This window comes from Oncorhynchus kisutch, unplaced genomic scaffold (assembly GCF_002021735.2).
Source record: "Oncorhynchus kisutch isolate 150728-3 unplaced genomic scaffold, Okis_V2 scaffold903, whole genome shotgun sequence".
Lineage (NCBI taxonomy): Eukaryota > Metazoa > Chordata > Actinopteri > Salmoniformes > Salmonidae > Oncorhynchus > Oncorhynchus kisutch.
In genome coordinates this window covers 86049-110322 of record NW_022262848.1, presented here as the reverse complement: position 1 = coordinate 110322, position 24274 = coordinate 86049, and the positions used below count along the sequence as shown (strand labels likewise).

General features: G+C 44.1%; 1 protein-coding gene across 3 annotated transcripts; it reads right to left on the bottom strand.

The window, feature by feature from the left end:
* Positions 1-104: 104 nt before the first annotated feature.
* Positions 105-23427, bottom strand: LOC109884240 (collagen alpha-2(VI) chain). 3 transcript variants are annotated; one of them, XM_031816948.1, is made up of 31 exons: positions 23262-23427; positions 18669-18821; positions 18178-18442; positions 17551-17881; positions 17365-17385; positions 16808-16873; positions 16665-16718; positions 16521-16565; positions 16387-16413; positions 16246-16272; positions 16028-16072; positions 15884-15937; positions 15703-15765; positions 13181-13243; positions 13037-13090; positions 12897-12932; positions 12668-12730; positions 9000-9020; positions 8895-8936; positions 8723-8785; positions 8470-8532; positions 3272-3322; positions 3101-3136; positions 2945-3007; positions 2488-2550; positions 2337-2372; positions 2192-2237; positions 1951-2103; positions 1368-1814; positions 1139-1177; positions 105-896 (listed from the first exon to the last, which is right to left on the bottom strand). In XM_031816948.1, the coding sequence occupies exons 2-31, from the start codon at positions 18769-18771 to the stop codon at positions 295-297; spliced, it is 3042 nt and encodes a 1013-aa protein (XP_031672808.1). In that variant the 5' UTR covers positions 18772-18821; positions 23262-23427; the 3' UTR covers positions 105-294. The 3 variants fall into 3 exon arrangements, with proteins under 3 accessions (XP_031672808.1, XP_031672807.1, XP_031672806.1); XM_031816947.1 differs by lacking the exon at positions 9000-9020 and having other exon boundaries at positions 8895-8957; positions 18669-18817; positions 23262-23426; XM_031816946.1 differs by lacking the exon at positions 9000-9020 and having other exon boundaries at positions 8895-8957; positions 23262-23425.
* Between the last annotated feature and the right edge of the window lie 847 nt (positions 23428-24274).

Below are 24274 nucleotides of genomic sequence, written 5' to 3'. Positions count from 1 at the left end.
TCTTGTTATTGGAACATGGCTACAATGTCACATATTGTACATCCTCTACATGTTGGTAGGAACATGCTATACCTTTGTTATTAATGAGAATGAATCTTTATTTGAAAAAAAAAGGCTTTATTGGGGTCACATTTCAATTAGATTAGTAACACATATTTTTTTAATGTTGTCTAATAAAAACGAATTATAGAAAAGATGCATAAAAGGACACATGAAATCAGTTCTAGGTCTTTCAGTTAGCCTACACTCCCCGTGTTAAATCAAATGGGGCCCTGAATATATTTCAAACCTGGTTTAACCAAGGCAATGAGCCATGTGTTTAACAACCCCAGGGAGGGCCAAGTCATTGAAACTCATCAGGTTAAAGATAAGAGCTTTGTCCCTAAGAGTGAGTTGCAGCAACTGCTCCCTGTCAATATCTGATCCCACTGTGATAGCAACACCCACTGCGTTGGCCCTTCTCATGGCTCTAATACCCTCAGCAAAGTTCTTGTCTGAGGTCACTCCTTCTGTAATGAACACAAAGGTGAGCTCTGCGTCTGGACGTACCCCTCCGAACCGACCTCCAGGGTTACTGACGAGGTTCTCAGTTGCGTAGAGAATAGCGCTGCCCAGAGTGGAGGATAAGTCGCGGTAGACTGCATTAGAGACCAGGGAGCTAATCTTTCTGTGGTTGTTGGAGAAGTCCAGAAGAACCTCCGGGTCCTGCTCCCCTCCAAACTGCAGCACGGCGAAGCGAGCTCCTGAAGAGACCTCCTTGGAGAGAGGGATCGATTGGGAGAGTCTCCCGATGAAGCGCAGGATGCTGATGAAGTTTCTGCCCCCTGTTCTCTCAGAACCGTCAATGAAGAAGAGGATGTCTACGGGGCGCTGGATCAGTGGAGCCAAACTCAAATCTTTGCCAATAATAGAAAAGTCAGTGTTATACAGACTGTTGATTCATAAACTCTTAATACATCTGTAGTTGTCTGTCATTTACATATGCAGAATATATTGGAAAGACATTAATAGATCATTTCCAACTGAACAAATATTCAAGGTCAGTGATTTTCATTCGTGCAGTATAAAATAATAACAAAAAACTCAGTCCCATTATTTAGATGTAAAAACATCAATAGAAAATAAATAGTATTTTCACCCGAGGCACACTTCAGGTCTGGACAGATCATCTCTGGTTCTAGAGAAGAAGAGAAGTGAATGTAGTTCATTTGTCAGGGTTGGTAATTTTCACAAAATAAAATAATTGAACTGTTGATAAAATGTAGTGTGCATCCCAATGGCACCCTATTCCCTATATAGAGCTCTGGACAAAAGTAGTGCACTATATAGGGAAGAGGGTGCCATTTGGGATGCAGACATAGACTTGCCTGGGCAGAGGATTTGTTCTAATTCCTCTAAGAATTCCTCAGCAGTAAGTTCAGCGTAGACACTCAGGGTCTTCACCCGGTCGCCCATATTACAGGCAATCTTCTCCAGATTCTGCCTCTCTGCCCCAGAGTCAAACATATCACCGATGGCGATGGCATACACGTCCACTCCGTTACACAGGGCTCCAAGATTATCCAGGTCTTTAGGATCGTTGCGACCGTCTGTGATAACTATGGCCACCACCTTGGTCCTCCCCCTGCGACCTGGAACTATCAGATGGTCGTATGTGTACTTCAGGGCAGAGGCAGTCCAGGTGCCTCCAGCGATCCACTCCATGGCTTTGACCTTTGTGTTGAAGGAGGTCACAGAGGTGATGCCCCTATCGTCCATCCTGATGGCCTGAACCGCCCCTTGGTGACTGTACTGAACCACACCCAGACGAGACCCTTTTGGGGGTTTAGAAGTAGTTCAGGGAATAAAATTGATTACATGTTTAAAATGTATATATTTTAAATATTGGTGATCTATTGTTTTTCCATTCAAACAGTGGTTGTAGTAGTAACACCGTATCATGAAGTTCACCTGAGGCGTCAGATATGTTTTTGGCCATCTTCCCAAGCCTGTTTGCTACACTGATGACAAAGTTTTTAGCCAGACTGAAGTTGGTTTTTCCAATACTTTCAGAGCTGTCAATCACAAACACCAGGTCCAGGGGAGGACAAACCTTTTCACAATCTGCACAGAGAGACATTTAACAATAAGACTTGGGCATTTTTTATTATTATTACAAGGAAAATCGGTTGTCATTAAAATAAACCATTACCACAGCAGCCACACGTTTCTCTGACAAATCCCATGATTTCACACTCCTGAAAGTTGAGAATATTCATCAGCATTCTCTCAGAGAGAGTAAAGGGATATGAAAGATATCTGTCAATCAGGATGAACAAATAAAGTCAGTTACATACCGATAGACCAGAGGACCCACGAGTACCAGGTACTCCCTAGACACCATCAACAGAAACATTTAACGACCAATGACAGACTCTTAGTGGATGAAATTAATCACAAATGAGAACTAAATGTACCTTGGTATGTGTACATAGGAATGAGACTCACCAGTGGTCCAGGTGACCCCCTCACTCCTCTGTCCCCAGGAACACCCTCTTGCCCTGGCTCCCCCTGTTAAACAATACACACGTTTTTTTTAATAGAAATACATAAATCGATTTAAATAAACGAGTGCATTTATTAATATAATATCTCTGTTTATGATATTTTTTTATTTTACCTTTATTTAACTATGCTAGTCAGTTAAGAACAAATTCTTATGTTCAATGACGGCCTAGGAACAGTGGGTTAACTGCCTGTTCAGGGGCAGAACGACAGATTTGTACCTTGTCAGCTCGGGGATATGAACTTGCAACCTTTCGTTACTAGTCCAACGCTCTAACCACTAGGCTACCCTGCCACCCCAACACTCTAACCACTAGGCTACCTGCCGTCCCTACACTCTAACCACTAGGCTACCTGCCGTCCCTACACTCTAACCACTAGGCTACCCTGCTGTACGTACTGCCGATCCTTTTGTTCCTGTAGTTCCCTGGGCTCCTTTCTCTCCATTATAACCTCTGGTGCCCTGTGAAAAAATATAGACATGGTAGTGAAATAGAGGGGTCGAACATTTTCAGATTTTAAATATGGACGGCTAAGAACAGGTACATATGATTACCTGCAGTCCCGGTAAACCAGGGTCTCCTCTCCCTCCCTAAGAGATAATAAGGTTGAGTTAGCATGTTTGCCAATCGCACTAATTAAAACAGGATTACCAATCCAATTCAATTACCAAAACACATTGAAATTGTGTTTTGTTATTCAGTCAGGTGTCGGCTGCAGTTCAAACCTGGTTCCCTCTGGGTCCTGGGTAGTTGTATCCATCACTTCCTCTATCTCCCTACCAATTAAAAAAAGACAAACAGCATTTTTAGCACTGTTTAGCTCCCATTTTCTAGAACTTTATTTTTTGCCTCAGCTACCGTTCTTGTGAAGGTGTACTACAAAAAAAAACACTGTAAGACCACTTACTCATTCTAAGAAAAGAACGTGACCAGGGAATGTCAACAAAGAATCATTTCCCCTCGTAGTAAATGTTTAGGGGGGCCCTACTCAGTACTCTGTACAGTTTCCAACATAACCTCAACGTAAATACCTTCCATTGTCAGATTCAGGTATGTGTTATAATGCATAGGCCTGTTGCAACGTGTCGAGTGTCATTTTGACTGCATATGAACAAAACATTGAAATAACTGCCATTTTTTCTTTATTTTTCCAAAATAAATATGTTGTTAGAATTTAGATATCACAAATGTGTGCTATAAGCAGTTTTATAAACTGGGTGAATCGAGCCATGAATGCTGATTGGCTGACAGCCGTGGTATATCAGAGCATATATCACAGGTATGACAATACATTTATTTTTACTGCTCTAATTACGTTGGTAACCAGTTTCTAATAGCAATAAGGCACCTCGGGGGTTTGTGGTATATGGCCAATATACCTCTGCGTTGCGTCGTGCCTAAGAACAGCACTTAGGAGTGGTACATAAGCCCTATACCACACCCCCTTGTGCCTTATTAACAACACAGTGTAATTCAGTTTTTTGTTCGCACCGTTACTTTGTCACTATTACACTTTGCATGAGGTATGTTACGGGTCTAGTTACCACCCCCCCCCCCCCCCTAGACTGCCGGACCAAAGGGATTCGTAACACCCTTGAACAAAATGGCCGCATGAACTAAGAGCTCCGCACAAGTAGTTTACCATTCTTAATCTTACCTCCACTTCAAGTTAAAACTCCTTTAGCTTTAGTCAGAAAGTCATGGCGGCTACATTACAGGTGCCATTTTTACCCGGACTTGAGCATTATCCGCGGAAAAAGCCTCCAAGAAACAGCTAGCGCCATTAGCAAGAGGATCCCCCCCCGAGACCCAACAAATGCCAACCTCGCACTCTGTCGAAGACATCATTTCTGTGCTGAGATCCCAACGTACAGAACTCAACATCAAATTAGATGGCATTAACTCTCAACTCAGTGCGATAGGGAGCAAGGTGACAACCCTAGAAAATGCTTTGCCTGACATCAACAACAAGAATCATCAACGCGTCTGGCATCTGGACAGGGGACCTGGAAAGCAGGGGGCGAAGGAATCATTGTGTTCTATTAAATCTGGGCGAAAAAGAAGAGGGGAAACATGCCACTGATCCGCTACCTGCAAGACAAACTTCCCGAGTGGCTCCACCTGTCCACTGACAGGCCCATAGAACCTGAGAGAGCTCACAGAGCACTGAGGCCCCCACCAGCAGCCAGACAACCACGTGCCCAATCACCATACGTTTCCTGAGATTCACCGACAGGCGGCGAAAAACAACACCATCACAGTGGGAAACGCCAAACTCACTTTACACCAGGACCTGTCAGCTGGAATACGCCGAGAGTTTGACGAGGTGAAGAAATACTACATTGACCGAAGCATCTTTATGGGATTCAAATACCCAAACGACCTCAGGCTTCTTCACCAAGGAGCCCTGCGACACTTCAAAACTCCCGAAGAGACAAAATGTTTTTTTGTTTTTTTTACCCGTTTTTCTCCCCAATTTCGTGGTTTCCAATTGTTAGTAGCTACTATCTTGTCTCATCGCTACAACTCCCTTACGGGCTCAGGAGAGACGAAGGTCGAAAGTCATGCGTCCTCCGATACACAACCCAACCAAGTCGCACTGCTTCTTTAAACATCCAACCCGGAAGCCAGCCGCACCAATGTGTCGGAGGTCTCTGGTGGCACAGCTGGCGCTGCAGTACAGCGCCCTTAACCACTGCGCCACAAAATGTTTTTTGAAGGACAATCCTGGTCATTGAGAAATGGACCAATGACTGAAAGCGATTACTGTTATGACTAAAGGAGGTAAGACAACAAATAGCCAATATCCAAAGACCCACCCGCCCAGCTAAATGTCATTATGTCCGTCTAATCTATATTTTTTATTTCAGATGCTCCCATGCTATCTCCCAATTTCATTTTTCAAAACAACCAACCAAAGCATCACCAAATTTATATGGGGCAATAAAAAACCTAGGATCAAGTTCTCCACTCTATCGAAACCTGAATCTAAGGATGGTCTTGCCCTTCCCTCCCTTCAATTGTACTACTGGTCTGCCCAAATCTGCAACATGCATGATCACAAACAGACAACTCAACGTGGATTCAGAAGCCCAATCCTGTGGTTCATTGCCTCTAAAGTTCAAGTATATTCATTAATAGCTTTAGTGAAGTGGGCAACATAGCCAAAACCTTTGATTTACAGCACCCTACTAGCACGGAGGGACTGTAAGAAATACCTGTGCATTTCCTTCCAAATATGTTCTCACTCGCCTATAGTATGCAGCTCAGACTTGCCAAAAGCCCTGAGTGGTGCCAACTTTAATCTTTGGCATACTCTAGGAATCAGGACCTTTCCAGACCTATTTCATCAGAAAACCACTACAGTGAAATCCTTTCAAGAGCTCTGCAGTGAATTCAATGTGCCAAGATCCATTTTAAAATATATATACAGTGGGGAGAACAAGTATTTGATACACTGCCGATTTTGCAGGTTTTCCTACTTACAAAGCATGTAGAGGTATGTAATTTTTTTACACTTCAACTGTGAGAGAAAATCAGAAAATCACATTGTATGATTTTTAAGTAATTCATTTGCACTTTATTGCATGACGTAAGTATTTGACACATCAGAAAAGCAGAACTTAATATTTGGTACAGAAACCTTTGTTTGCAATTACAGAGATCATACGTTTTCTGTAGTTCTTGACCAGGTTTGCACACACTGCAGCAGGGATTTTGGCCCACTCCTCCATACAGACCTTCTCCAGATCCTTCAGTTTTTGGGGCTGTTGCTGGGCAATACGGACTTTCAGCTCCCCCCACAGATGTTCTATTGGGTTCAGGTCTGGAGACTGGCTAGGCCACTCCATGACATTGAGATGCTTCTTACGGAGCCACTCCTTAGTTGCCCTGGCTGTGTGTTTCGGGTCGTTGTCATGCTGGAAGACCCAGCCACAACCCATTTTCAATGCTCTTACTGAGGGCAGGAGGTTGTTGGCCAAGATCTTGCGATACATGGCCCCATCCATCCTCCCCTCAATACGGTGTAGTCGTCCTGTCCCCTTTGCAGAAAAGCATCCCCAAAGAATGATGTTTCCACCTCCATGCTTCACGGTTGGGATGGTTTCTTGGGGTTGTACTCATCCTTCTTCCTCCAAACATGGCGAGTGGAGTTTAGACCAAAAAGCTCTATTTTTGTCTCATCAGACCACATGACCTTCTCCCATTCCCCCTCTGGATCATCCAGATGGTCATTGGCAAACTTCAGACGGGCCTGGACATGCGCTGGCTTGAGCAGGGGGACCTTGCGTGTGCTGCAGGATTTTAATCCATGACGGCGTAGTGTGTTACTAATGGTTTTCTTTGAGACTGTGGTCCTAGCTCTCTTCAGGTCATTGACCAGGTCCTGCTGTGTAGTTCTGGGCTGATCCCTCACGATCATTGATGCCCCACGAGGTGAGATCTTGCATGGAGCCCCAGACCGAGGGTGATTGACCGTCATCTTGAACGTCTTTCATTTTCTAATAATTGCGCCAACAGTTGTTGCCTTCTCACCAAGCTGCATGCCTATTGTCCTGTAGCCCATCCCAGCCTTGTGTAGGTCTGACTTGGCATTTGACTGAATTTTAATCTATTTTATGTAATAACTTGGAAAATAGGAAAGAGAGGTGTAACTTTGCATTGGGACTTTTCATGCGTATACTAAAGCAAATCTGTCACACCCTGATCTGTTTCACCTGTCTTGTGCTCGTCTCCACCCCCCTCCGGGTGTCGCTCATCTTCCCCATTATCCCCTGTGCATTTATACCTGTGTTCTCTGTCTGTTGCCAGTTTGTCTTGTCTCATCACGCCTACCAGTGTTTTCCCCCGTACTCATGTTTCTCTCTAGCCCTTGTTTTTCTGGTTTTGACCACCCTGCCTGCCGTCTGTTGCCAGTTTGTCTTGTCTCATCAAGCCTATCAGTGTTTTCCCCCGTACTCATGTTTCTCTCTAGCCCTTGTTTTTCTGGTTTTGACCACCCTGCCTGCCGTCTGTTGCCAGTTTGTCTTGTCTCATCAAGCCTACCAGTGTTTTCCCCCGTACTCATGTTTCTCTCTAGCCCTTGTTTTTCTGGTTTTGACCACCTTGCCTGCCATGACCCTGAGCCTGTAGAACGCTATACCTGTCTGACACTGCCCTGGATTACTGACCTCTGCCTGCTTGACCCGTCGTCTGCCTGCCTTGACCCTGAGCCTGTCGTTCTATACCTGTCTGACCCTGTCCTGGATTACTGACCTCTTCCTGCCCTTGACCCGTCGTCTGCCTGCCTTGACCCTGAGCCTGTCGTTCTATACCTGTCTGACCCTGTCCTGGATTACTGACCTCTTCCTGCCCTTGACCCGTCGTCTGCCTGCCTTGACCCCTGTTTTGTTAACAAACATCTGTTATTCAAGCTGTCTGCATCTGGGTCTTATTCTGAGGTCTGATACAAATCCATATGTTACATGTAGTTACGTTGATGTTACCTACCCTTTTAGAGAACGTCATCCCCCCCCCCCCCCGCAGTGATGTCAGAGTGACTTTTTCAAATACTCCTACAGAATTACATGCAGGTAAGACGTTGTCTTTCTGATACTACATATAAATCAGCAGGTTCTAAATAACTCTATAGCATTTGAGAGATGAGCTCAATTTCTAAATATCCCTTTAACCAAGTTGGACTGCTTTTCCTTTGTTCTCCACACATGTTCATGTAGCTGCAGATCACCTACAGTAACATAAACTAATGGTAATGCTATTCTGTATTCTAATGTTACCCAAGACCTTTAGAAACACAAACAAAGGAGGCTTATTAGACTGTTAGAATGTTGCAGTAAAAACAGAATCCTGCTCATTGGCGTAGTAAGGGGGGAATCGAGGCCTGGCAGTTTAAGTGTTAAAAGCTGAACCCAAATCAACTTACCTTAGCTCCTGCTGCTCCAGTGTTTCCTCGGGGGCCAAAGTCCCCTGCATCCCCCTGAGAGCCCTAACGAGGACATGCAGAAAACATGGACACGGATGGTGACAGGGCAGAATATTATTTTCTCATGTCATTACATCACCTGTCATAGATATCACCTGTTTAACCAATGGTATATTTGGTGACGGGTTGAATGGTTAGTGGAGCACCTCTGCTCTTACCAGGTATTATTATTATTATTTAGGGCAGTATTCACCTGAAGTCCCGCCTCTCCAACCTCACCTGGTGGACCACGAACCCCTGGGAAACCTGGTGCCCCCTGTTATGAGATGGATATGATAGGGATTGAAAAAGATACAGTTCAATGTATTGATTGAAATACAACACCTGCATATTGATTACATTTGATTTATTAAAAGTTGACTCACTGCTGCTCCTTCTTCTCCATTCTCTCCAGGAACTCCTCTCACCCCCTCTGGGCCTAGTTCTCCCTGCAAGATGCAACACAATGAATACAACCAACATGGATTCACCCCCTCTGGGCCTAGTTCTCCCTGCAAGATGCAACACAATGAATACAACCAACATGGATTCTCTCTCTCTGGGCATCATTCTCCCTGCAAGATGCAACACAATGAATACAACCAACATGGATTCACCCCCCTCTGGGCCTCGTTCTCCCTGCAAGATGCAACACAATGAATACAACCAACATGGATTCTCCCTCTTTGGGCCTCGTTCTCCCTGCAAGATGCAACACAATGAATACAACCAACATGGATTCTCCCCCTCTGGGCCTCGTTCTCCCTGCAAGATGCAACACAATGAATACAACCAACATGGATTCACCCCCCTCTGGGCCTCGTTCTCCGTGCAAGATGCAACACAATGAATACAACCAACATGGATTCTCTCTCTCTGGGCCTCGTTCTCCCTGCAAGATGCAACTCAATGAATACAACCAACATGGATTCACCCCCCTCTGGGCCTCGTTCTCCGTGCAAGATGCAACACAATGAATACAACCAACATGGATTCTCTCTCTCTGGGCCTCGTTCTCCCTGCAAGATGCAACACAATGAATACAACCAACATGGATGCACCCCCCTCTGGGCCTCGTTCTCCGTGCAAGATGCAACACAATGAATACAACCAACATGGATTCTCTCTCTCTGGGCCTCGTTCTCCCTGCAAGATGCAACACAATGAATACAACCAACATGGATTCACCCCCCTCTGGGCCTCGTTCTCCGTGCAAGATGCAACACAATGAATACAACCAACATGGATTCTCCCCCTCTGGGCCTCGTTCTCCCTGCAAGATGCAACACAATGAATACAACCAACATGGATTCACCCCCCTCTGGGCCTCGTTCTCCCTGCAAGATGCAACACAATGAATACAACCAACATGGATTCTCCCCCTCTGGGCCTCGTTCTCCCTGCAAGATGCAACACAATGAATACAACCAACATGGATTCTCTCTCTCTGGGCCTCGTTCTCCCTGCAAGATGCAACACAATGAATACAACCAACATGGATTCACCCCCCTCTGGGCCTCGTTCTCCGTGCAAGATGCAACACAATGAATACAACCAACATGGATTCTCCCCCTCTGGGCCTCGTTCTCCCTGCAAGATGCAACACAATGAATACAACCAACATGGATTCACCCCCCTCTGGGCCTCGTTCTCCCTGCAAGATGCAACACAATGAATACAACCAACATGGATTCTCCCCCTCTGGGCCTCGTTCTCCCTGCAAGATGCAACACAATGAATACAACCAACATGGATTCTCTCTCTCTGGGCCTCGTTCTCCCTGCAAGATGCAACACAATGAATACAACCAACATGGATTCTCCCCCTCTGGGCCTCGTTCTCCCTGCAAGATGCAACACAATGAATACAACAAACATGGATTCTCCCCCTCTGGGCCTCGTTCTCCCTGCAAGATGCAACACAATGAATACAACCAACATGGATTCACCCCTCTCTGGGCCTCGTTCTCCCTGCAAGATGCAACACAATGAATACAACCAACATGGATTCACCCCTCTCTGGGCCTCGTTCTCCCTGCAAGATGCAACACAATGAATACAACCAACATGGATTCACCCCTCTCTGGGCCTCGTTCTCCCTGCAAGATGCAACACAATGAATACAACCAACATGGATTCTCCCTCTCTGGGCCTCGTTCTCCCTGCAAGATGCAACACAATGAATACAACCAACATGGATTCTCCCTCTCTGGGCCTCGTTCTCCGTGCAAGATGCAACACAATGAATACAACCAACATGGATTCACCCCTCTCTGGGCCTCGTTCTCCCTGCACGATGCAACACAATGAATACAACCAACATGGATTCACCCCTCTCTGGGCCTCGTTCTCCCTGCACGATGCAACACAATGAATACAACCAACATGGATTCACCCCTCTCTGGGCCTCGTTCTCCCTGCACGATGCAACACAATGAATACAACCAACATGGATTCACCCCTCTCTGGGCCTCGTTCTCCCTGCACGATGCAACACAATGAATACAACCAACATGGATTCACCCCTCTCTGGGCCTCGTCCTCCCTACACGATGCAACACAATGAATACAACCAACATGGATTCTCCCTCTCTGGGCCTCGTTCTCCCTGCACGATGCAACACAATGAATACAACCAACATGGATTCTCCCCCTCTGGGCCTCGTTCTCCCTGCAAGATGCAACACAATGAATACAACCAACATGGATTCACCCTCTCTGGGCCTCGTTCTCCCTGCAAGATGCAACACAATGAATACAACCAACATGGATTCTCCCTCTCTGGGCCTCGTTCTCCCTGCACGATGCAACACAATGAATACAACCAACATGGATTCTCCCTCTCTGGGCCTCGTTCTCCCTGCACGATGCAACACAATGAATACAACCAACATGGATTCTCCCTCTCTGGGCCTCGTTCTCCCTGCACGATGCAACACAATGAATACAACCAACATGGATTCTCTCTCTCTGGGCCTCGTTCTCCCTGCAAGATGCAACACAATGAATACAACCAACATGGATTCTCCCCCTCTGGGCCTCGTTCTCCCTGCAAGATGCAACACAATGAATACAACCAACATGGATTCACCCCCTCTGGGCCTCGTTCTCCCTGCAAGATGCAACACAATGAATACAACCAACATGGATTCTCCCTCTTTGGGCCTCGTTCTCCCTGCAAGATGCAACACAATGAATACAACCAACATGGATTCACCCTCTCTGGGCCTCGTTCTCCCTGCAAGATGCAACACAATGAATACAACCAACATGGATTCTCCCTCTTTGGGCCTCGTTCTCCCTGCAAGATGCAACACAATGAATACAACCAACATGGATTCTCTCTCTCTGGGCCTCGTTCTCCCTGCACGATGCAACACAATGAATACAACCAACATGGATTCTCCCCCTCTGGGCCTCGTTCTCCCTGCAAGATGCAACTCAATGAATACAACCAACATGGATTCTCTCTCTCTGGGCCTCGTTCTCCCTGCACGATGCAACACAATGAATACAACCAACATGGATTCTCTCTCTCTGGGCCTCGTTCTCCCTGCACGATGCAACACAATGAATACAACCAACATGGATTCTCCCTCTCTGGGCCTCGTTCTCCCTGCAAGATGCAACACAATGAATACAACCAACATGGATTCTCTCTCTCTGGGCCTCGTTCTCCCTGCAAGATGCAACACAATGAATACAACCAACATGGATTCACCCTCTCTGGGCCTCGTTCTCCCTGCAAGATGCAACACAATGAATACAACCAACATGGATTCTCTCTCTCTGGGCCTCGTTCTCCGTGCAAGATGCAACACAATGAATACAACCAACATGGATTCTCCCCCTCTGGGCCTCGTTCTCCGTGCAAGATGCAACACAATGAATACAACCAACATGGATTCTCTCTCTCTGGGCCTCGTTCTCCCTGCAAGATGCAACACAATGAATACAACCAACATGGATTCTCTCTCTCTGGGCCTCGTTCTCCCTGCAAGATGCAACACAATGAATACAACCAACATGGATTCTCCCTCTCTGGGCCTCGTTCTCCCTGCAAGATGCAACACAATGAATACAACCAACATCGAATCGACTATTGTGATGCAGTAAAAACAGATGAGATGTTTGATGTTTTTTAGTTTGTTGGTGGAAACCTTATCTCCTCTCTTGCCAGCCTTGCCCCGTCGTCCAGCTCTGCCACTGTCTCCTCTGCTTCCCTGAAAGAGACATGTTCTCATGTTTCACCAAGGCCCCAAATAAAACATGTAAATGTTGTGAGTCCTGCTCTTTCTCGTGTGATTGTTGTGCAACTCACAACGCTGTATGAAGACACTATCACTTGGTCTACAGCTTATTTAATACAGACTTCGATAGGAGACTCACAGTGTCGCCAGGACTTCCACCAGGTCCAGCTTTACCCTAATGAACAGAAATAGTGTTTAAGCCGATGATTCGGTGGTTTGATTTGGCAGCCTAATACTCCTAGTTAGTAAACTGTGTTAATCTCTGAGCCGATATAGTACCTTGTTTCCTTTTTTCCCAGGCAGACCAGGGTTTCCAATATAGCCAGCAACACCCTGTAACAGTCACACGTAATGTATTGTTGTCTAAATAACTACAAGTTGATAGTGTTTCTGATAACGTGTCGTTCAGATGGCGCTCCAGACCTTATCTCCACTGTCTCCATGATCACCCTGTGGTCCAGGCCTGCCACTCTGCCCAGCAACACCCTGAAGACAACAACAATACAGGATGTACCAGGTGCACAAGACTCATGTTTCAGGTAGCCTATAGAGCCCCACAGTGGACGTGTCATAATACCCATAAAACCTAGCGGTCAAACAGGGAAATGGTTCCAATCGTTTTTCCACCATTCATTTTAGAAACACTTAAAATAAGGGCTGTGATTCGTGTAGACTTCCCCTGGTGTGACGTTTTGATAACCATGTCAATCTCTATTGGACATTCGGCTCTATTTTCTCGCAAATTCAAAAATGCTAATTAGCATAAAAGTAGACATCATTACTACAAATCCCTGCAAGCTCCTGCACGTCATCTCTAGCTGACACCTTTTAACCTTTTTTAATTTAAGGTATTTAAGGTCCATTTAAAACTTGCACAAGATAGTTCACATAATTGTACATTTTAAGACATTTTTATCAATTTATTTATTACTAAATGTAGCTAAAATTAAATAGTTAATCCAGAGATTCTTACCTTTGCCTCGATTCGGCAGTCTCATCCAGATCCGCATCATGGCATTTGTAGTTCTTTATGATAGCCACATTAGAAGATAATTAGCATTTCATTTTTGGGGGGTAAATACAGGCGAATATATAGAGAGATTTACGCTGTTATCAAAATATCACGCCAGGGTAAGCCTACACGAAACATACAGTTGAAGTCAGAAGATTACATACACTTAGGTTGGAGTCATTAAAACTCGTTTTTCAACCACTCCACAGATTTCTTGTTAACAAACTATAGTTTTGGCAAGTCGGTTAGGACATCTACATTGTGCATGACACAAGTAATTTTTCCAACCATTGTTTAAAGACCAGATTATTTCACTTATAATTCACTGTATCACAATTCCAGTGGGTCAGAAGTTTACATACACTAAATTGACTGTGCCTTTAAACAGATTGGAAAATTCCAGAAAATTATGTCATGGCTTTTTGACTTCATTGGAGTTCAATTGGAGATGTACCTGCGGATTTATTCAGGGTCTACCTTCAAACCCAGTGCCTCTTTGCTTGACATCATGGAAAATTAAAAGAAATCAGCCAAGAACTCAGAAAAAAAATTGTAGACCTCCACAAGTCTGGTTCATTATTGGGAGTAAATTCCAAATGCCTGAAGGTAAAACGTTCATCTGTACAAACAATAGTAAGCAAGTATAAACACCATGGGACTACACAGCCGCCATACCGCTCAGGAAGGAGACGCGTTCTGTCTCTTAGAGATGAATGTACTTTGGTGCGAAAAGTGCAAATCAATCCCAGAACAACAGAAATGGACCTTGTGAAGATGCTGCAGGAAACAGGTACAAAAGTATCTATATCCACAGTAAAACGAGTCCTATATCGACATAACCTGAAAGGCCACTCAGCAAGGAAGAAGCCACTGCTCCAAAACCGACATAAAAAAGCCAGACTACATTATGGAACTGCACACGGGGACAAAGATCGTATTTTTTGGAGAAATGTCCTCTGCTCTGATGAAACAAAAATAGAACTGTTTGGCCATAATGACCATCATTATTTTTGGAGGAAAAAGGGTGAGGCTTGCAAGCCGAAGAACACCATCCCAACCGTGAAGTACGGGGGTGGCAGCGTCATGTTGTGAGGGTGCTTTGCTGCAGGAGGGACTGGTGCACTTCACAAAATAGATGGCATCATGAGGGAGGAAAATTATTTGGAGATATTGAAGCAACATCTCAAGACATCAGTCAGGAAGTTAAAGCTTGGTCGCAAATAGGTCTTCCAAATGGACAATGGCCCAAACCATACTTCCAAAGTTGTGGCAAAATGGTTTAAGGACAACAAAGTCAAAGTATTGGAGTGGCCATCACAAAGCCCTGACCTCAATCCCATAGAACATCTGTGGGCAGAACTGAAAAAGCATGTGCGAGCAAGGAGGCCTACAAACCTGACTCAGTTACACCAGCTCTGTCAGGAGGAATGGGCCAAAATTCACCCAACTTATTGTGGGAAGCTTGTGGAAGGCCACCCAAAACCTTTGTCCCAAGTTAAACAATTTAAAGGCAACGCTACCAAATACTAATTGAGTGCATGTTAACTTCTGACCCACTGGGAATGTGATGAAAGAAATAAAAGCTGAAATCAGTCACTCTCTCTACTATTATTCTGACATTTCACATTCTTAAAATAAAGTGGTGATCCTAACTCACCTAAAACAGGAAATTTGTACTAGGATTAAATGTCAGGAATTGTGGAAAAACTGAGTTTAAATGTATTTGGCTAAGGTGTATGTAAACTTCCGACTTCACTTGTAGCCCTTATTTTAAGTGTTTCTAAAATACCCTATGGTAAAAATGAATGGTGAATAAACGATTGGAAGCATTTCCCTGTTTGACCGCTAGGTTTTATGGGTATTATGACTCTATATGTAACAGGACACTGTACAAAGGTGCTAAATCCAGGAATCAGGTGAAGAATCCACCTACCTTTTCACCTGACTTGCCCGTGTCACCCTTGATACCAAAGTCACCGGCAAGACCGGCTTCTCCCTGTGAGACCGCAAAGGTGGTGGAGGAGGACATTTATAACCACAATGCATACAGGCTGTGTAGTACGTTACATTCACACCTACTGCATATTATGCTCAACGTCGCTGCATTATCTCACCGACATGCCAGCGTCTCCTTTACATCCAGGTGTCCCAGTGGTGCCAGTCTTTCCCTAGAAAACAACGAAGTAGATGACATCACTAACTAGACATGTCTAAATACAGTCTTTTTATCAATAAGTAAGCAAATAAATAAGACGTACCTTTTCGCCATCAATGCCGTTATACCCAGGAGATCCCCTTTGACCCTGACGAGATCCGATTGAGGAAATTGTTCATTGTTAATTGGTGACATAGTGCTTGTCCTAATGAACTGATCCTGCCGACTACGCCAAATGTAGCATGTAGATCATCAATCTAATGAAATCATTAATGAACCAATCATGATTGAGATGTATTAATAACAATGGAAAAGGAGTACCTTCAGACCAGATCCACCAATATCTCCCTGTGAAACAAGGACAAAACATGACGTCAAATACAGACAGCAATGCAGTATTACAACAAGCTTGGTAGTATATACACAAGTAACAAATGGTTAGAGCATTTTCTAATATGTTACCTTCTCTCCTTTGAGGCCTGGAAGACCCTGTAAATATATATTAGGTAAACAATGTAAATAATGTGTGAAATATTCAATGAAAGCAGCCTGGCACAGACAAATATCAAAGTTAGAAATATCATCATTCCTCTTACCTTCTGTCCATGCAAACCTATGGAGCCCTCCACACCAAGGTCTCCCTGTAGGGAAAAAAATGCCAACATAAATGAAGTGTAAAATCTTATTGAGTGTAATTGGCTAGTACGTCCTGTATTGTGTCATCGTGTATTTAATCTAACCTGTTGCCCAGGCAGTCCAGGATCTCCTATTGCACCATTAGTTCCCTTCCCACCCTACAAGACACAAAACAAACATTGATGTCATGAAGTGTCATAAACCAATACATATTTAGGTTTATCAAAATAAGAGATTGCTTATTTACTTTCTTTCCCTTGTGTCCTTTCGGCCCGACAGCTCCTTTTATTTGTATGCACATCGGGGCTTGGCACTAGAGAGAAATCACAGAAGATATGGTCAAAGAGGTTTCAAATATGGGCCTCCCGAATGGCGTAGCGATCTAAGGCACTGCATTGCAGTGTGTTAAGGTGTCACTACAGCCCCGGGTTCGATCCCAGGCTGTGTCGCAGTCTCATCGCGCTCTAGCGACTCCTTGTGGCGGGCCAGGCGCCTGCAAGCTGGCATCCGGTCGCCAGTTGGACGGTGTTTCCTCCGACACATTGGTGCGGCTGGCTTCCGGGTTAAGTGAGCAGTGTGTCAAGAAGCATTGCGGCTTGGTAGGGTCGTGTTTCAGAGGACGCATGGCTCTCGACCTCCGCCTCTCCCGAGTCCCTCCCGAGTCCATAGGGGAGTTGCAGCAATGGGTTAAGACTGTAACTACCAATTGGATATCACAAAAAATATAGATATGAGGTTTCAAATATTAAAAAGAAGACCATTGTGTCGTTCATTCTACATCCCTCAGTGCTTCATATGACTCACCTCAAATTCGGCCTCTTTGATCTGGAAAGAGAAAGAAATGACAGCATATTAAACACACACTAGGATACATAAAACACACAGACACTGTAACACTGACACAACTTGGCATCAACCATGACAGCACAATAACATCCGTACTCCACTTCACAAACGGAAACTTCACTATAAATGGTGTCAGTTCACTACCATGGTGTCAGTTATCCTGTTGACAGCTTCCTGGCGGTTGCTAGCTGGGAATGCCATGTAGTCTTTCCTATACAGCTCCACAGGAGAACTGGCTATCTGCTTGAGCTCACTCTCCATGGTGTACTCGTTGGTGGCCACTACAAAGATCTTGATGCCCGCTGCCTTGGCAGCCTCGGCGGCCCGTGAGACCCCTCCACAGGGGCTGCCAGTGATGTGGCCGTCAGTCAGGACCACAGCGTACTGGAGCCGGGGCTTTCCACTGGCCGTTAGCCTCACTTGTTCTGTCATGTTCCCCAGGGCACAGTCGATGAAGGTTCCCCTACCAATGTACCTGGTGACGAGGAGAATAAAGTATTGGCGTGCTCAACTCTTATTATGAAAGATTGGTGTGCTCAACTCTTATTATGATAGATTGGTGTGCTCAACTCTTATTATGAAAGATTGGCGTGCTCAACTCTTATTATGAAAGATTGGCGTGCTCAACTCTTATTATGAAAGATTGGTGTGCTCAACTTAGTATTATCTTATAATACTCCCAAAAGAGATGAAGACGATTCAGTAAGTAAGTAAGCAAGTAATAATGAGGGAGGGACTGACAGTGTCTGGCTGGCTGACTGAGTAATATACCTGATGGCCTGTGCCCTTCCCAGGAAATGTGCAGCATCAGTGACCACCTGGCTGAAGACTTCCACACGGTCTGAGAAGTGCAGCCCACCGTAGGCCCACTGGGCCCTCTTGGCCCTGAGGGAGGTGGTCTGGAGCCTCTTCACAAAAATCTGGAGGAACTCCTTGAGCTCATCCACCAGACTGCCCCAGGGGAACTCCCTCAGAGCAACACTCTCAGAGGTGTCCATGACGAAGTACACATTGATGGGGCAATCGTCCATTTCGTCTGGGCAGAAAGTGATTAAACAACATGCAGCACCTTGCTTGAAGTAGTTCATGAATATCCACCATTATTCCTCCACAATTGCTAATCTACTTGTGTATACTAGACTTAAGTTAACGACATGTATCTACAAATATTGCTAAATAGTACATCAATCATATCATAACATTTGATGGCTCTTGTAATTTATATTCACAGCCAAGATCTCTATGCTTCCACCACGCCATACCACTGATGTTCCTGGGCCTCACTAACAGGTGGTCGTATTCTGGGTCCTGGGCAGAGACCTGGAGGACCCACAGCAACAGGACAGCCTTCAGTACTCCTGTCATGATGCCTCTGTGTGTGGAGGTGTACAGGTGTCCGATCTGTGTAATACTGTCTACACAGAAAAGGAAAAGGTTTAGTTTTATAAGCCTAATTAACTACGGTTTGGAAAGTAATAAATGTGGCAGGTAGCCTTCGAGGTTAGAGCGTTGGGCCAGTCACCAAAAGGTCGCTCATTTAAATACCGGAGCTGACAAATTGAAAAAGCTATCGCTGTGCCCTTGAGCAAGGCACTAAACCCTAATTTCTCCAGAGGCGCTGTACAATGGTGAACCTGGCTGTGACCCCACTTCCTACGGGTGTCTCAGGGAGAGTTGGGATATGGTGACCTTGGCCGTGACCCCACTTCCTGCGGGTGTCTCAGGGAGAGTTGGGATATGCAACAAACACCTTTCCAGTACACACTGTGTGAACAGGACAAATATAAACACCCACACAATGATTACTGTTCTATATTTTGTGAGGAATATAGCCAGACACTTCTGGTGGTATACGAAGGCAGGTTATCGTTTGACACTGTATGTTCCATGGTCTTTCAGCTGATCCTCTGTTCCATGGTCTTTCAGCTGATCCTCTGTTCCGTGGTCTTTCAGCTGATCCTCTGTTCTGTGGTCTTTCAACTGATCCTCTGTTCCGTGGTCTTTCAAATGATCCTCTGTTCCATGGTCTTTCAGCTGATCCTCTGTTCCGTGGTCTTTCAACTGATCCTCTGTTCCGTGGTCTTTCAACTGATCCTCTGTTCCGTGGTCTTTCAACTGATCCTCTGTTCCGTGGTCTTTCTACTGATCGTCTGTTCCGTGGTCTTTCAACTGATCCTCTGTTCCGTGGTCTTTCAACTGATCCTCTGTTCCGTGGTCTTTCAACTGATCCTCTTTTCCGTGGTCTTTCTACTGATCGTCTGTTCCGTGGTCTTTAAACTGATCGTTTGTTACATGGTTTAGGTCATTTGTAAAATAATTGCAGGCAATGGAGAGTAAAGACATTAATTGTGTAAAACATACATATGTTCTGTAAAGGTATTACCCATCCCTCATGCCTGGACGGTTACAGTAAGGGTTTCTGGTTGAACTGATTCCAACAAAGAACAGTGTAATGATGGGCTGACAGCCCTGTACTTAAGACATCCTGTTTCCAGAGTAAAACCTCCCAGGTGCGGGAAACATCGTCTAAAAGGTAGCTGAAAACAGATCATGCTTGAGGCCATAGGGATCTACTCAACATGTTAAGTCAAAGTCTCTTTTAAACCTATTTAATACAACTGCTACTCTCTGGTATACACACCTCAATCTATCAAACATTCAGATTATTTGATTGTATTGTAATGAAACAGGCAGGGAGCAGGTCTCGAACCCTCTACCTTCTAGCACGAAGCCTGTGCCGCAAAAGCATGCCCGAGAGGCAGAGTCGATATCCGCGCTTATAAACCCAGTGTCGTTACAGTATCTTATCCTTGGTTAGCAAACAATATCCAAACGTGCATTTTGTCCGCATTACTTGACTGAAATAGCTACTTTATATGGTCCTGGTCAGTCCCTGGACGGGAGACCAGATGCTGCTGGAAGTGGTGTTGGAGTGCTAGTAGGAGGTACTCTTTCCTCTGGTCTAAAAAAATATCCCAATGCCCCAGGGCAGTGATTGGGGACACTGCCCTGTGTAGGGTGCCGTCTTTCGGATGGGACATTAAACGGGTGTCCTGACTCTCTGAGGTCATTAAAGATCCCATGGCACTTATCGTAAGAGTAGGGGTGTTAACCCCGGTGTCCTGACTAAATTCCCAATCTGGCCCTCAAACCATCATGGTCACCTAATAATCCCCAGTTTACAATTGGCTTTTTCATCCCCCTCTTCTCCCCTGTAACTATTCCCCGGGTCGTTGCTGTAAATGAGAACGTGTTCTCAGTCAACTTACCTGGTAAAATAACAGATACATAAAATTAAAAATAAAATAAATAAATGAAAAAGTCTCCTAGACTTTCTAAAAATACCAAACAAAAGCTACTAACAGTAATCTCTTCTATTCCAAGAACACCAAACATCTTTAAGCTCATCTCAGATGTACAATAGCAGTAATCTCTTCTATTCCAAGAACACCAAACATCTTTAAGCTAATCTCAGATGTACAATAGCAGTAATCTCTTCTATTCCAAGAACACCAAACATCTTTAAGCTCATCTCAGATGTACAATAGCAGTAATCTCTTCTATTCCAAGAACACCAAACATCTTTAAGCTCATCTCAGATGTACAATAGCAGTAATCTCTTCTATTCCAAGAACACCAAACATCTTTAAGCTCATCTCAGATGTACAATAGCAGTAATCTCTTCTATTCCAAGAACACCAAACATCTTTAAGCTCATCTCAGATGTACAATAGCAGTAATCTCTTCTATTCCAAGAACACCAAACATCTTTAAGCTCATCTCAGATGTACAATAGCAGTAATCTCTTCTATTCCAAGAACACCAAACATCTTTAAGCTCATCTCAGATGTACAATAGCAGTAATCTCTTCTATTCCAAGAACACCAAACATCTTTAAGCTCATCTCAGATGTACAATAGCAGTAATCTCTTCTATTCCAAGAACACCAAACATCTTTAAGCTCATCTCAGATGTACAATAGCAGTAATCTCTTCTATTCCAAGAACACCAAACATCTTTAAGCTCATCTCAGATGTTTTTTTTATTTTTTTTTTATTTTACCTTTATTTAACCAGGTAGGCAAGTTGAGAACAAGTTCTCATTTACAATTGCGACCTGGCCAAGATAAAGCAAAGCAGTTCGACAGATAAAACGACACAGAGTTACACATGGAGTAAAAACAAACATACAGTCAATAATGCAGTATAAACAAGTCTATATACAATGTGAGCAAATGAGGTGAGAAGGGAGGTAAAGGCAAAAAAAGGCCATGATGGCAAAGTAAATACAATATAGCAAGTAAAATACTGGAATGGTAGTTTTGCAATGGAAGAATGTGCAAAGTAGAAATAAAAAAAATAATAATAATGGGGTGCAAAGGAGCAAAATAAATAAATAAATAAAAATTAAATACAGTTGGGAAAGAGGTAGTTGTTTGGGCTAAATTATAGGTGGGCTATGTACAGGTGCAGTAATCTGTGAGCTGCTCTGACAGTTGGTGCTTAAAGCTAGTGAGGGAGATAAGTGTTTCCAGTTTCAGAGATTTTTGTAGTTCGTTCCAGTCATTGGCAGCAGAGAACTGGAAGGAGAGGCGGCCAAAGAAAGAATTGGTCTTGGGGGTGACTAGAGAGATATACCTGCTGGAGCGTGTGCTACAGGTGGGAGATGCTATGGTGACCAGCGAGCTGAGATAAGGGGGGACTTTACCTAGCAGGGTCTTGTAGATGACATGGAGCCAGTGGGTTTGGCGACGAGTATGAAGCGAGGGCCAGCCAACGAGAGCGTACAGGTCGCAATGGTGGGTAGTATATGGGGCTTTGGTGATAAAACGGATTGCACTGTGATAGACTGCATCCAATTTGTTGAGTAGGGTATTGGAGGCTATTTTGTAAATGACATCGCCAAAGTCGAGGATTGGTAGGATGGTCAGTTTTACAAGGGTATGTTTGGCAGCATGAGTGAAGGATGCTTTGTTGCGAAATAGGAAGCCAATTCTAGATTTAACTTTGGATTGGAGATGTTTGATATGGGTCTGGAAGGAGAGTTTACAGTCTAACCAGACACCTAAGTATTTGTAGTTGTCCACGTATTCTAAGTCAGAGCCGTCCAGAGTAGTGATGTTGGACAGGCGGGTAGGTGCAGGTAGCGATCGGTTGAAGAGCATGCATTTAGTTTTACTTGTATTTAAGAGCAATTGGAGGCCACGGAAGGAGAGTTGTATGGCATTGAAGCTTGCCTGGAGGGTTGTTAACACAGTGTCCAAAGAAGGGCCGGAAGTATACAGTATATAGCAGTAATCTCTTCTATTCCAAGAACACCAAACATCTTTAAGCTAATCTCAGATGTACAATAGCAGTAATCTCTTCTATTCCAAGAACACCAAACATCTTTAAGCTCATCTCAGATGTACAATAGCAGTAATCTCTTCTATTCCAAGAACACCAAACATCTTTAAGCTCATCTCAGATGTACAATAGCAGTAATCTCTTCTATTCCAAGAACACCAAACATCTTTAAGCTCATCTCAGATGTACAATAGCAGTAATCTCTTCTATTCCAAGAACACCAAACATCTTTAAGCTCATCTCAGATGTACAATAAAGGTAATCTCTTCTATTCCAAGAACACCAAACATCTTTAAGCTCATCTCAGATGTACAATAGCAGTAATCTCTTCTATTCCAAGAACACCAAACATCTTTAAGCTCATCTCAGATGTACAATAGCAGTAATCTCTTCTATTCCAAGAACACCAAACATCTTTAAGCTCATCTCAGATGTACAATAGCAGTAATCAAACATTTAAAAGTAATACAATGAATAATAAAACATAATTTGGTTATTCATTTTACTGACCTGCAACGGGAGAGTTAAATATCTGTGTAATAACAGTCTGATCCTCTGCTCAGTCCCGTACCTGCAGAATCAGTCCCTCGGAGCGGTGAGGTATGTTTTCCATGCCTGTTGAGACGTGCTATACATCTAGTGAGAAAAAGACTCCTCCTGTGCATTCAGCTTGGCAACTTCCCAAATGGCACCGTATGGTTCCTGGTCAAATGTAGTGGAGACTTTTATCTCCCTCACCAACTTCAAACATCAGCTATCTGAGCAGCTAACCGATCGCTGCAGCTGTACATAGTCTATCGGTAAATAGCCCACCCATTTTTACCTACCTCATCCCCATACTGTTTTTATTTATTTACTTTTCTGCTCTTTTGCACACCAATATCTCTACCTGTACATGACCATCTGATCATTCATCACTCCAGTGTTAATCTGCAAAATTGTAATTATTCGCCTACCTCCTCATGCCTTTTGCACACATTGTATATAGACTCCCCCTTTGTTTTCTACTGTGTTATTGACTTGTTAATTGTTTACTCCATGTGTAACTCTTTGTTGTCTGCTCACACGGCCAGGTCGCAGTTGCAAATGAGAACTTGTTCTCAACTAGCCTACCTGGTTAAATAAAGGTGTTCTCAACTAGCCTACCTGGTTAAATAAAGGTGTTCTCAACTAGCCTACCTGGTTAAATAAAGGTGTTCTCAACTAGCCTACCTGGTTAAATAAAGGTGTTCTCAACTAGCCTACCTGGTTAAATAAAGGTGTTCTCAACTAGCCTACCTGGTTAAATAAAGGTGTTCTCAACTAGCCTACCTGGTTAAATAAAGGTGTTCTCAACTAGCCTACCTGGTTAAATAAAGGTGTTCTCAACTAGCCTACCTGGTTAAATAAAGGTGTTCTCAACTGGCCTACCTGGTTAAATAAAGGTTAAATAAAGGTTAAATAAATAAAAAAGTGCACTACATAGGGAATAAGGTGACATTTGGGATGTAACCTGGACTTCCTCACTGTGGTACATATAACAG